This window comes from Urtica dioica, chromosome 7 (genome assembly GCF_054948205.1).
Source record: "Urtica dioica subsp. dioica isolate 48M chromosome 7, U.dioica_male_clone48M_v1_H2, whole genome shotgun sequence".
Lineage (NCBI taxonomy): Eukaryota > Viridiplantae > Streptophyta > Magnoliopsida > Rosales > Urticaceae > Urtica > Urtica dioica.
In genome coordinates this window covers 27,900,378-27,914,625 of record NC_142762.1, presented here as the reverse complement: position 1 = coordinate 27,914,625, position 14,248 = coordinate 27,900,378, and the positions used below count along the sequence as shown (strand labels likewise).

The 14,248-nt window shown below is 44.7% G+C and overlaps 3 protein-coding genes across 3 annotated transcripts; all 3 read right to left on the bottom strand.

The window, feature by feature from the left end:
- Positions 1 to 36: 36 nt before the first annotated feature.
- LOC149390648 (uncharacterized) lies at positions 37 to 977 on the bottom strand. The gene is made up of 6 exons (XM_089619822.1): positions 918 to 977; positions 768 to 851; positions 609 to 707; positions 473 to 520; positions 87 to 374; positions 37 to 45 (listed from the first exon to the last, which is right to left on the bottom strand). The coding sequence occupies exons 3-6, from the start codon at positions 678 to 680 to the stop codon at positions 37 to 39; spliced, it is 417 nt and encodes a 138-aa protein (XP_089475948.1). The 5' UTR covers positions 681 to 707; positions 768 to 851; positions 918 to 977.
- Positions 978 to 1,051: 74 nt separating this feature from the next.
- On the bottom strand, positions 1,052 to 3,340 carry LOC149390647 (uncharacterized). The gene is made up of 5 exons (XM_089619821.1): positions 2,686 to 3,340; positions 2,232 to 2,485; positions 1,848 to 2,159; positions 1,647 to 1,739; positions 1,052 to 1,549 (listed from the first exon to the last, which is right to left on the bottom strand). The coding sequence occupies exons 1-5, from the start codon at positions 3,338 to 3,340 to the stop codon at positions 1,052 to 1,054; spliced, it is 1,812 nt and encodes a 603-aa protein (XP_089475947.1).
- Positions 3,341 to 3,418: 78 nt separating this feature from the next.
- Positions 3,419 to 5,914, bottom strand: LOC149390646 (uncharacterized). Its single transcript, XM_089621406.1, has one exon. It carries the CDS (start codon positions 5,912 to 5,914, stop codon positions 3,419 to 3,421), a length of 2,496 nt encoding a protein of 831 aa, XP_089477532.1.
- Between the last annotated feature and the right edge of the window lie 8,334 nt (positions 5,915 to 14,248).

Genomic DNA, 14,248 nt, shown 5'->3' with positions numbered 1-14,248 from the left:
ACCGGTATCGGTAATTCGTCTTCTAGATGATCAGGTTCAATCTCGCTCACATGCACGCGCACAATGTTCTCCAAATTTCCGATGGCAAGGAGACACTTTCTAGCGGGTATCTGAGGTATCGTCGTCGATATCACCGACAATTCGTTCTCTTTCGGAGGTATCGTCGTTGATGTCATCGGCACTTCGTTCTCTTTCGGAGGTATCGTCGTCGATGCCACCGGCACTTCGTTCTCTTTCGAAGGTCTCGTCGTCGATGCCACCAACACTTCGGTCTCTTTTGGAGGTGACAAAATTTTTCTTTGAGCTCTCTTTGGTTTTGGCTTATGCAGTGGATGTTTAATTGATTGAGCTTCAGATTGTATCGGACGCATGACCTGAAACAATGGATATTATTAACACTATAAACATTGTTACACTATAACACAATATCAATGCAGAGAATTGAAGGTGAATGGTTGAAGAGTAACTGTACCTTTGGCGTGCTTGTATTTATGGACGTCACTTGGGACTGTATATGCACCTGCGCGTGCATCAATTTTTATTAAACTAATTTATATTGTATGTTGAACTATGTGATAATCAGCTCCAAGTTAATGATTATTATATACTTGATGTGGAGCAAGAGTTGAATCGCGCACGTAAGGTTCGAATGGTATGAAGTCAGACGTACAATCATGCATAGGAGACAACCCCTGCGAATATCTAGCCTGTTATAATTTCACATTATTTATTATAATAATCAACATATAATAACTTTAGATTATTACCTGAGGGGGATTGGAAATATGTGGTGACTTTGATGTGGAAGGCGCTTCAGAAGTAAACGGTACATGCGACTGATGTTGATCCTCCTATGATTTTACATTATGAACTAAATAAATTAACATATAAAACTTTAATTAAATTCAAAGAACTACCTCAGGGGGATCTGGAACGTATGGTGATTGTGATCTAGAAGGCGTTTCGGAACTAAACGGTACTTGCGATTGATGTCAACAATCCTACGAGTTCATGTTATTAGTTATAGAAATCCACCAATTTAAGCTATCTATCAAAATACTACCTGGAGAGGCTCTTGAGGATATGCTGACTGCGAGAAGTACTGCGAGAAATACGGATATTGTGAACCAAAATCCGGCGAGGGGGCTTGTGGGGGCCATGACGCACCATATTGAGGGCGATATTGAAAACCTGCTTGCGGTGTGAATGGAATATATGGCATACCATATTCTCCACTAGTATGATGCATGAACGGCATGTGTTGTTGTTGAGATCCGATTGGCCCTCCATTCATGTTTTCCCCTCGTTCTCTCTCAAACATTTGCAACTTCCTTTCGAGTTCTTTCTTTTCTTGTTGCAACAACAAGATCCTCTTTTGGGCTTCAAGGTCTGCTTCCTCTCTAGAAGGTACTTTCGACATATATCGCTTCCAAGGCACTGATCCACCAACACCTCGAGTGCGTCCGCTATATTCAGGTTTCGATAGAGCCGTAGTTAGGACATCTGCGGATCCATGTACTACAAATGCCCCGTCTTCTTGTATATTTTCCTACGCATAACCAACAACAACAAATAATACATATCAATTTATTAACTCGCTCTATTAACTTTAAAATTATATATACTTACCATTTTTTTTTTATCACTTCTTCTTCATTTGTAAGCTTTCCATCTGCGTCTTTGCGTGCTTCTATCCAAACTTCAGCTCGATCAGGTTGTCTACCATCGTTTCTTTCCATCTATATTCTCACAATAGCATCACAGTTGACAAAAAAAAGGTAAAACGAGACAAAGATTTTGTCTTTTGGAAAAAAATTATAAAAATAAAAATGCAAAATCAGACTTACCAAATCACATCTAAGTGCGGCATATGGTTTTCGGGAAGTCCGATGAAGAAGGACTTGGCTGCTCTGATTTCCTTGTTTAGTTTTCCTAAGCGTTTCAAAATCAGGATTAATGCGACTTTGGACGAATCTAGTCCAATCTTCTGGAGCAATCCCGTACTCCAACTCCATTGTTGAAGTAAGAGACATCGGATCATCACCTGCTTTAAGCTTTTCAAAAATCTTTTTTGTAAGTTTCGTCTTAAAACCTCTCCATCGTGCCCCAATCTTTTGCATCGCCTCGTCACGATAGCGATTCTCAACAATGAAGGTGTTCTGCCAAAATTGAATACGACAACTTTTAAGTTATTTAAACCTATGTATAGAAAGAAGTACAAACAAACTTACTTGAACTTCATTCCAAAGACCGTCCTTCACATTCTCTTCCACGAGACGCCAATCATCGTGGTTGACTATTGACACTTTCTTGGCTAAATAGCCCAAAAAACTTCTATAAACTGGAGAGTTGTCACCAATCGCTTCTCCATAAACATCAAATTCTACACGTTGCTTGATTCCTTGACTCCTTAGACGTACAAGGTTCGGGAGCCTTGTTGGACCTCTTTTCCCTGGCTTATCTCGAGGTGGCCTAGACATCAGACCTGTAAAATGTAAAAATATAACATTAGAAAGCACAATTAAAGTTACATATTAAGGAGCCTAATTAAATATCATACAAGAAATCACAATCAAAATAACAATAACATTTTAAGAGTTAACACTATATATACCCAAATTCCTTCTACGTTTTTCCTTAAATATAACGCGTCGTTCTCATCATCTACGACGGAGTTGGTATCACTGGTTGTCAAGCCTTTGGTTGGAGTTAAGTGCTCGAAAAGGACATCGCTCTCCTCAAATTCCTTCTGAACTTCATTTGCGTAATCTTTGCTTTGAGTAGCAAATACGTATGACCATTTCGAATCACTTTGACTTGTAACATAAAACACTTGCTTTACATGTGTCGCCATCACAAATGGCTCCCTTTTATGACCGTGTCTCTTGAGGTCCACCAATGTAGATCCATGTGCATTGACTTTTACTCCACCGTTACTCTCCACCCAATCACACAGAAATACCGGTGTTCGAAAAGACAAATAGTCTATTTCCCATATTTCTTTTATCACTCCATAGTAAATCATATCTGAATTTATGGGATGTTTGTCCTTAGCGCTTGCGTACTGCATAGTCTCTGCTACTAAGCACACTCCACTGTTTTGAGTAACCCTTAACTTATCTCGCTTCTCAGTGGTGAATCTGACTCCATTTATGATGTAGCCTGAATGCTTAACGACTTGCGTTCTTGGTATCTTTGATAAATTATAGAGCATGTCACTAACACCAAGTTCACTTTGCATTATACGCATTTCGAACCATTGAGGAAAGCTACGAAGATGTTCCTCTTGTGCCTTTCTCGCCGATCTTTTATTCGCTGCATCTTCTAGCAAAATATTCATATGTTCCCTGCAATTCACAATAATGGTTATAGCAAAGAAAAACATTATTATGACTACACATTTTAGTATTGAGAAAACTTACTCGATAAAAGGTTGAACCACACTTGAATTTTGTAGAACGGCTTGATGTGCCAATAAAAGATCTGCTTGCGCTACTGTATGCACTGCACCGTTTGTTACGCCTCTACTCACATTATAATCTTGATCTACTTTATCACGGAGACCAATAGATTCAAGATCGTGCAAGTATTCAGAACAACATTCAATGGATTCTTCAGCCATGTAACCTTCAACAATACATCCTTCAGGCCGATTTCGATTTCTAACATATCCCTTTAACACTTTCATAAATCTCTCAAAGGGATACATCCATCGAAGATAAACGGGCCCACACAACTCCACTTCTCTCACCAAGTGCACAGTAAGATGAAGCATTATGTCAAAGAATGATGGAGGGAAGTATTGCTCCAATTTACATAATGTGATCTCGATGTCAGTTTGGAGCAGCTTTAGAATTGACACGTCCACCACTTTGGAGCAAAGAATGTTGAAGAACCCACAAAGCCGAATAAGAGCATTTCTCAATCCTTCTGGTAAAATCGACTCAATGGCAACAGGCAAAAAATGTTGCATTAACACATGTGTATCGTGCGACTTTAGGCCAAAAAGTTTCAACTCATTCATAGATACATAACTACGAATGTTTGCCGCATAGCCTTTGGGTACCTTAATATCAACCAAAGTTTGACAAAACTTCTGTTTTTCTTTTCTTGACAGAGTAAAAGAAGATGGTGGTAGATATATTCGCTTCCCATTTTCCCTCGGGGCTAGCTCTTCTCTTATTCCAAGTAACTCCATATCACGCCGCGAGGCTATACCGTCTTTTGTTTTCCCCGGGACATTTAGAAGAGTGCTGACAATACTCTCACATACATTTTTCTCAATGTGCATCACATCCAAATTATGACGTACAGGTAGATGTTTCCAATACTCCAGTTCAAAGAAGATTGATTTCTTCTTCCAACATTTATCGTCAAACATCTCTTTTGTCGTCTTTGTAGTCTTTTCTCCGGGTTTTTTCTTTGGAATTTTCCCAAACGGCTTGAACTTCATAGACGACACTCTCTCAAGTGTTTCAAGTCCTGTCAACGGTTGGCTATTTCTACCAAACTCTTTCTTGCCGTTGAACGCCTTCATTTGTCTTCGATATGGATGTCTTAGTGGTAAAAACCGTCGGTGACCCATGTACACCACCTTTTTCCCGTGCTCCAAGCGGAGAGTGCCTTCTTTATCTTCTCCACAAATGGGACATGCGTGATAGCCTTTCACGGAACATCCCGATAAATTACCGTAAGCAGGAAAATCATTTATCGTCCACATAAGAAGGGCTCTTAGAGTAAAATCCTCTCGAGAATGTGCATCAAATGCATGTATACCATTTTCCCATAAATCTTTAAGTTCATCAATCAATGGAGCCAAATAAACATCGATGTCATTACCTGGCTGCTTCGGGCCAGAAATAAGTAAAGACATCAACATAAATTTGCGCTTCATGCACAACCACGGAGGAAGATTGTAAATTACAAGAAGCACCGGCCAACAGCTGTATCTGCTACTCTGGCTGCTATGCGGATTGATTCCATCGGCAGAAAGTGCAAGTCGTAAATTTCTTGGCTCTTTGGCAAAGTCTGGCCACAATGAGTCAACGTGTTTCCACGATGGTGAATCAGCAGGATGTCGTAGCATTCCATCGTCAACTCTTTTAGTCATATGCCAAGTTAAATTCTCGGCGTGCTCAGGATTTCGAAATAGGCGCCGCAGACGTGGGATAATAGGAATATGCCATAAGACTTTTGCAGGAATTGGAGGTTGTTTCTTTGGATTGTTTGCTCTCTTCCACCTTGATTCATTGCACACGGGACATTGCTCCAAACATTCGTATTCTTTACGGTAGAGGATACAATCGTTGCGGCATGCATGGATTTTGGTATAACCCAATCCGATGGCCGCCAATGTTTTCTTGGCTAGGTAAAGACTCGTTGGCAATTGATTGTCTTCGGGCAACATCTCTCTAAGCAATTCAAGGAGTTCTGAGAACATAACATCGCTGCATCCGAATTTAGCTTTTAGATTAAACAACCTTACTAAGATCGAGAGCTTTATGAACTTGGGGCAGCCACGATAAAGTGGTTTTTCAGCATTGGATAGTAAGGAATGGAGATGTTCGGGATTATCAAGCAGTTCATCTTCTAGATCATCGACCATCTCAGCAACATACGGAGCATCAACATTGTTATCACCAAGACCTGTTTCGGTTGACGCTTCAGTACTCTTGCGCTTCTTAGACTTCTCACCATGATGTACCCATTCAGTGTAGCTTTTGTCGACACCATTTATGATCAAATGATCTCTTAAAGAACGGCTGTCCCCGTATTGATAATTTCCACATTTCTCACACGGACAAGGAATTCGATTTACATTCTGGCAAACCGATCGACAATGACTTAAGAATGATTCCACACCATCAATGTACTGTTTTGTTCCTCTATGAAAAGTCATCCATGACTTGTCCATTTGATCAGACTAAAAAAAAAATTGTATCAAACTCAAACAACTTTAAGAAATTATTTACTAAAACATAAATGACAAAGTATATATAGTTGAGACTCAAATAATAAATGCCCTCAGCAAACAAAATAAAATATTTAATAATCAAATCATAAATTCAGAAAAGGACAAAATATTTAATACATTTATTTATTTCACAAAAAGACAAATAAATACTTTTGAATACAATAGAAGGCGTTTGTATATAAATGCCTTCATAACACACCATGTTGGACCTACCACTACTAAAATTAAATATAATAATGTGATTTATTGCCATAAAAAGACAACCAAGACACTTTGTTTTCAATCAGAATACAATAAGTTACTTTGCTGCCTTTATTTTTTATTTTTTTATGTATGTGGCTTTATCTAGATCATAAACGACAAATCGTGATAAGCATAATTATGACAAGTTAAAAGTAGCTCATGAAAAGACCAAATTTCAATGCAAACATGTCAAATTTGGGAGCCTTTACAGCAAATAGTGCACGATTCAAGTTTGGCAAGAATTTTGTCTAGAAGTTTTGATTGTAATCTGGGCCACCTTTATCCAAAGACTCCAATACCAAAAGGAAAGTCATGTTTATCATTAACAAATATTGACAATCAGATATTCTTTTCCGTTGTTTGCCTTGAGCCTATATTTATAAATTTTACAGACTTGACTATAAAACAACTCAATTCAGCATATATCAAAGTTACAGTTATTATGTACGTTCAATATCGATGAACTTCAAAATTATTAAGACTTCTCTATGTCTAAGATCATAACAAGCTTATTTAGCAGAGCTTTAGATTTTTCTTTCACTAGTGTAAGAGTAAAATTTGTGAAATAAAACCCATTAAGCAATAACTCATTAAGCAAACAGACTAACAAGTCAAATAAAACCGAAACGCGAATTCGAAAAAAGAAAAGAAAAAACAAGAGCTAGAGCAAGAAAATAAATCATCGAAGGGATTACCTTTCTTTTAAATTCACTTGTCTCGAGAACTTGAACGACCGAGAGGTGAGTTTCACAGAGTAAGCCCTGCGAGAGATAGCCTTGTGGGATCATTCACTCATCAGGAAATATATTATTCTTTAGTTTGACAGACTAGATTTAGTTGACTTCAAACAAATAAATTTTGACAACTTTTTGGGACAATTTTTTTGAGCATATGTTCAAGTGCAATGTCAAATTTTTGAACAAATTCATATGTATGACTAATACAAAAATCCGAAAAGTTTAAGGACTAATTAGTGCAACCAACTTAAGAAGCTCTAGGGGTAGTTTTTTAAACATTTTGGATCAGTGAGCTGTATAAACGAAAAAAGCCTAAAAAAACCTTATATGAAAAGGTCTAAAAGGCGAGGGAGTGGTGGTGGCGGTGCGGCACCGGAGGAGGAAGAATAGGGGCTGTGAGTGGGGAGAGGCCGAAGTCGGAGACCGAGGCGTGGTGGTCGGCGGAGAGGAGGACGTTTGCGGACTTGATGTTGCCGTGGATGATCGAAGCCGACGACGAGTGGCTGTGTGCGATCCCTCGGGCTGCGTCGAGTGGATCTTCACTCTCGATTCCCAGTCCACCGGGGCTCTGTCTAAACCCTTGAATCCTGTTTATCCCTCGGTGACAAACAAACAATGTCTACCATTGAAATTGCAGAAAACAGAAATTAAAAAAAAAATGCCAAACGCACGAGTATCTGAAAACAGAACAAAAGACCCAACGTTACTTGGGTGGATTGAGAGAGAGAGAGAGAGAGAGATACAGACCGGAGCCGGAAACGATGGCGGCGTCGGAGGAGCTGGAGAGGACGCGGCAGAAGCCGGCGGCGGCGGAGATGAGGCCTTAGCCTTGGCCTTGGCTTGAGCGACCTCTTCTTGGGTCTCGGCGAGGAGCCGATGGGGGCGCGACGGGGGCGGTGTGGCCGATGGGTCTCGCGGACGATGGGGCTTTGGTCGTAGGTTGTCAGGGTGGAGGATTCGGTTGTCAATGGCTTGACATTACTCGGAGTGAGCAAAGAGGCTAGGGTATACGCGTCCGTGGAAAACGTGGAGAACGTGAGTGTTTGGAGATTGGAGAAGAAGTTATATAACTCAGAGAATTAGGGGTTTTTTATTCCATATACGCTTAGAAAAGAGAAATAAACTGCCATATTTTTTAAAAACAAATAAATTAAATTCTGAAATGTACACGTGTCAAGATATAATTGTACATTAACTTTTGACAGCGTTTGTATATAAACGCTGTCAAAACTAATTAGGGGTTTTTTATTCCATATACGCTTAGAAAATAGAAATAAACTGCCATATTTTTTAAAAACAAATAAATTAAATTCTGAAATGTACACGTGTCAAGATATAATTGTACATTAACTTTTGACAGCGTTTGTATATAAACGCTGTCAAAACTTTTTTTTTCAAACCGTTTCTTCTCCACATGGCTTCTTGTAATTCGAGGGAATAAAATGAAAGCGCTTATATATAAGCGCTGTCTTATGTTTTCTACAGCGTTTCTCTTCATAGGCCACGTGTCTTCTTACGATTCGACAATAAAAAAAAATGATGTTTTGACGGCGTTTTTTTGCCAAGCGCCGTGAAAACATGTGCTGTGAAAAGCATGATTTCTAGTAGTGATGACTTCTCCACGTACACTTGGGTTGATTTTATTCGTGAAAAATCTGACACTTTTACTGTTTTTGAAGCCCTGTGCAAGCAAGTGCAAAGAGAAAAATGTGAAAGTATTGGCAAAGTAGTCAGAATTAGAAGTGATCATGGGAGAGAGTTTGAGAACAATAGTTTTGCTAACTTTTGTATTGCAGATGGAATTACTCATGAATTCTCTGCTCCTACTACTCTACAACAGAATGGGATTGTAGAAAGAAAGAAACGTACTCTTCAGGAAATGGCGATGGTAATGATGCCTGCCAAAGACATTCATCTACACTTCTGGGCTGAAGCTCTCAATACAGCTTGCCATATTCACAACCGAGTTACCATTTGGCCAGGCACTACTGTAACTCATCATGAGATATGGAGGGGGAGGAAGCCAAACGTTAAATATTTCCATATCTTTTCCTCTGTGTGCTATATTCTGGTTGATCGTGATCCTCGTCGGAAGTTTGATCCAAAGAGTGACAAAGGTATCTTTCTTGGCTACTCTAGAAATAGTCGTGATTATCGTGTCTATAACAAACGCACTAAATGCATGATGGAATCTATAAATGTTGTTGTTAATGATTCCCCTGATGTTTCTTTAAGTATTGATGATAAAGATGAAATTTTACCTAGTAGCTCAGATGTCAGGACAGATGTTGCTAATACGACTAACGACATTATGTCTGAAGATGATTTCCCATCTGATGAGCTATGCCCTGACAAGGAAATAGAAGCTTTGCCTGAAAGACGGGCTCTTTCCAGGAGAATTCAGAAAAATCATCATGTTGAAGAGGATTATACACAAGTGGAAGGGGTGGACTTTGACGAAACTTTTGCTCATGTGGCTCGGCTTGAAGCTATCAGAGTATTCTTGGTATCTCTTGTCATCTTCATTTCTGTTTCAAATAGACGTCAAAAGTGCTTTTCTGAATGGGTATCTAAATAAAGAGGTGTATGTTGCACAACTTAAAGGATTTGTTGATCCTAACTCGCCTCAACACGTGTACACATTTAGAAAGGCTCTCTATTGTTTCAAACAGGCTCCTCGTGCTTGGTATGAAAGACTAACTCAATTTCTTGTGCATAATGGATATGTTCTTGGAGGAGTCGACAAAACTCTGTTCATAAAGAAAGAATAAGGAAATCTCATGATTGCACAGATCTATGTTGATGACATTGTGTTTGGAGGAATTTCGAACAAGATTGTGGACCTTTTTGTGCGACAAATGCAATCTGAATTTGAAATGAGCATGGTTGGTGAGCTCAACTTCTTTTTGGGATTTCAGACCAAACATATGGCTGATGGAATCTTTATTTCTCAAAGTAAGTATGCCAAACGTACTCCGGCTGCCACTCATGTGAAACTTACTAATGATGATCTTGGTGAATCTGTTGATCAAAGAATGTACAAAAGCATTATTGGAAGCCTCTTATACCTTACTGTCAACCGTTCATATATTGCTTACTCTGTTGGGATGTGTGTTCATTATCAAGCCAATCCTAAAGCTAGCCATCTCTCTTAGGCTAAGCGTATTATAAGGTACATCTCGGGAACTGCTGATTTATGTTTACTGTACTCTTTTGATACCACATCTACTCTTGTGGGATACTGTGATGTTGACTGGGCAGGAAATGTAGTTGACAAAAGAAGGACTTCTGGTGTTCAGCAAAAAGCAAAATTGTATTTCTCTGTCTACTGCAGAGTCAGAGTACATTACCGCAGGGAGTAGCTGCACTCAATTTTTGTGGATGAAACAAATGCTTGCTGAGTATGGTGTTGGGCAAGATGTTATGACATTGTTCTGTGACAACATCAGTGCTATCAATATCTCTAAGAATCATGTTCAACATAGCAAGACTAAGCACATAGAGATCAGACACCACTTTATTTGAGACCTTATGGAAGATAAGAAGATCAGACTCGAGTACATTCACACTAAAGATAATTAGCTGACATCTTTACTAAGGCTTTGGACGTTAATTGTTTTCAGGATCTTCGGTCCTCACTTGAGCTGTGTGTTATCGGCCCGATCCCGATCGAAGCTATTCAAAGGGAAAAAAGCAATCGGACTTGCCCTAGCCATTAATCGGCCCTTGGGCCGATTAGGCCAAAGGCCGGCCCACTGGCCTCGGCCCAAGATCGAGCTCGACCTCGGCCTCACGAGCGACCTCGGCCTCGCGAGCTCGACCTTGGCCTGGCGAGCTCGACCTCGGCATCAGGTCGACCTCGGCCAGACGAGCTCGACCTCAGCCTGGCGAGCTCGACCTCGGCCTGGCGAGCTCGACCTCGGCCTCAGCTCGGCCTCGGCCTGGCGAGCTCGACCTCGGCCTCAGCTCGACCTCGGCCTGACAAGCTCGACCTCGGCATCAGCTCGGCCTCAGCTCGACCTCGGCCTGGCGTGCTCGACCTCGGCCTCAGCTCGACCTTGGCCTAGCGAGCTTGACCTCGGCCTCAGCTCGACCGTTCGACCTCGGCCTCACGAGCGACTTCGGCCTCACAGGCCTATCCTCGGCCCTATGCCATCCTCGGCAGAGCTTATGTTATCCTCGGCCAAGGGGCCCACCAATGATGCCAGCCCATGATGTCCTCAGCCCAGGGGCACGCTAGTGACGCCAGCCTATGTTATCTTCGGCCAGGGGGCATGTCAATAGCGCCAGTCTATGTTATCCCCTGCCGAGCCCATGCTGTCCCCGGCCGAGGGGCCCACGAGTGACGCCACCCTATGCTATCCTCGGCCATGGGCTATCCTCGGCCATGGGCTGTCCTCGGCCATTTGCTTCACTCGGCCAAGAGGCCCACCAATGACCCCTTTGGTCGCCTATAAATACAAGAGGCCCTCCCTCTTCAAAAGGTAATCCAAGTTTGAGGAAGGAAACGCTACCGAACTCACATTTCGCTCGTTTCTCTCAAGTCTCGGCCCCTAAACACTTAAACCCTCTATTATCCACCTCAATCCCTCTAATGTTGAGCGTCAGAGAGGTAAACAGAGGCACCCCCTCCGTTTCCCCTTTTTAGCTCACGGTTCTCTCATCCTTTCTAGGTACCCCGGCGAGCTCAGACACCACCGACAGCCAAGGGAAGACTCGGGATACCGAGTCCGACACGCTTAAGCCCAGGCGAGGCCACTTGGTCCGGCCTTGGGTCTAACCGCCTGTGGCTTCTAAATCATTGTTCGGAAAACGGCGACAACATTTTGGCGCTAGAAGGAGGGGATCTCTCGACCTTGGTGACACATTCCCTCTACCACTTTCACCCCGACTATTAAACGATGAATCACATTCCCACTCCCTCTGCGGCTACTCGGGCAACGACCTCGAGGTACGGTCTCCGACGCCTCGCACACCGTCTTGAAGGGCAACCTCGCGATAGCGAGAGCCAGCCCCAAGACCCGGTGAGCGACCCCGAGGCCGAGCTCCGAGAAGACACGGCCCGGCGGCTTGCGGAGCTCCTTGACCGTCCCGGCGTTGACGGTTCACTCATTGCCGGTCTCCTCGGCTACGATGTCGAGGATTGATCCGCCCATAGCGACTCCGACCCCGACTATGTGGGGGAGTCGAGGACCGACGAGGCGACTCCTAGCCTCGCCCATTCGCGGTCCGAGAGACCCAAAGGCGCTTTGGCCGGCCCGTCGCGCCCGGCGCGACGGCAGGCACGATCGCATTCCCAGGGACTCGCCCCTTCGGTTTTGAGAGGCGGCCGGACACGGTCCATCGCCGAGGAGAGAGCGACTCTGGGCAACGATGGAGTCGATAGCCGAAGCGTTCGCCGCGCGGCCCGACCAAGGGCGAACTCGCCCCACCGCGCGCCGAGCGTGGACCTTAGAGAGCGCTTGACGGCGCAGAGAAACTCCCGGGGGGAGGATCTCCGCCAAAGGCTCAACTCTCGGAGGGACGCGCTCCCCGCCGCAACTCTCGGCCAACCTCAGGCCAATATCGTGGACCAAGCATCCAACGAGCGCCAGCCAGCGACTCCCGTAGCCCCGGCGGTCAGCCCGGCTAACGGACTCGACATGGTCACAATGATTCAGAGCCTCCAAAACCAAATCATCGAGATGAGGGAGTCGGGGAGGCAGAGGCCATATGGGGGGGATCGAGGAATCATACTCTCCCTTCGTCGCGCAAATCCTCGCGCAGCCTTACGTGGGAAACTTCAAATTGCCATCCATCCCTCCCTATGATGGGCGGACTGACCCGGACTTCCACATCCAACACTACGAGACATGGATGACGATGCAAGGGCAGCCGGACGCGACCCTATGCCAGGCCTTCAGCCTAACCCTCATGGGGTCGGGCTTTGAGTGGTTTCGGAGCCTGAGACCTGGGAGCATCCCGTCCTTCCGGGCTTTGCAGGAGGCTTTCCTCGCCCGCTTCGCCACGCTCGTGGCGCAAAAGAAGTCAAAGACCCACCTCCTCTCCCTTCGGCAAGGGAGAGACGAGACGTTGAGGCAATACCTCGCTCGCTTCACCGAGGAATCTCACAAAGTCGAGGGCTTCGACGACAAGGACGCCATCACGGCAATCACCGAAGGAGTTCGCACGAGCGACTTCCTCAAGTCCATTGTGGGGAAGGTCCCGCGAAGCATGGCAGAGCTAATGACGAGGGCCCGCACATACATGGGAATCGAGGACTATCTCGACGGCCGAGATGGCCGGAAGTCAGGGGACAAGGTAGTCGACGCCGCGACGACCCAGACGGAGATCGTCCCGACCCTCGAAAGAGGAGGAACAAGGGAGGCCAGGCCGCTAACGGCCGCTCCCTCCCCGGGCCGAGACCGGCACACGTTGATAGCTTCCGAAAGTTCTCGACGTTAACCCCTTTGAACACCCCACCAGAGCAGATCCTAGCTCTGCATCGCGACAAGCTAGGGAGCCCTACTCCTCTCACAAAGGATCCCGCAAAGAGGGATCGAAACAAGTTCTGCGAATACCACCAAGATCACGGGCATCTGACATCCGAATGCTATCAACTCAAGCGTCAGATCGAGGCCCTGATTCAAGACGGGAAACTGAAGGAATACGTCCTTAGAACGATCGGGACGACCGCGGCACGCGACGAGCGCCCGCGGCAAGAAAGAAAGGGTCCGGCGACGGTAACCATCACGGACCGAGCAGCCATTGAAGAACCAGAAAGCTCGCAACTGCACATCGTGGGCGCAATCCTGGGAGGCCCGGAGTTTGGAGACTCGGCCACGCAAAGGAAGAAGTACGTGCGCGAAGTTTCCAAAGGGAAAATAGCGCACTACATCAACCACACATACGAGGCTCCTCCCCCGGCCCCGTTCGAGTCCATGTTCTTCACTGGCCAAGAGGCGGCGCGAGTCCTCCACCCACATAACGACGCGATAGTCGTCTCGGCCCCGGTCGCCAACAACCTCGTCCGGAGAATCCTAATCGACAATGGGAGCTCCGCCGATATAATCTTCAAGTCGGCGTTGGACAAGATGAAGCTATCCGGGATGAGGCCGACCCCGATATCGACCCCGCTCTTCGGCTTCTCCGGGGAAAGGGTCATGACGGAGGGAACTATCGACCTCCCGGTTACCTTCGGTACATCGGGGGGGCTCGAGGCGACCCACATCGTGTCGTTCCTGGTCGTGGATCAGCCCTCGGCATACAACGTCATCGTCGGCCGCCCGACTCTCAATCGGTTAAAGGCCATCAC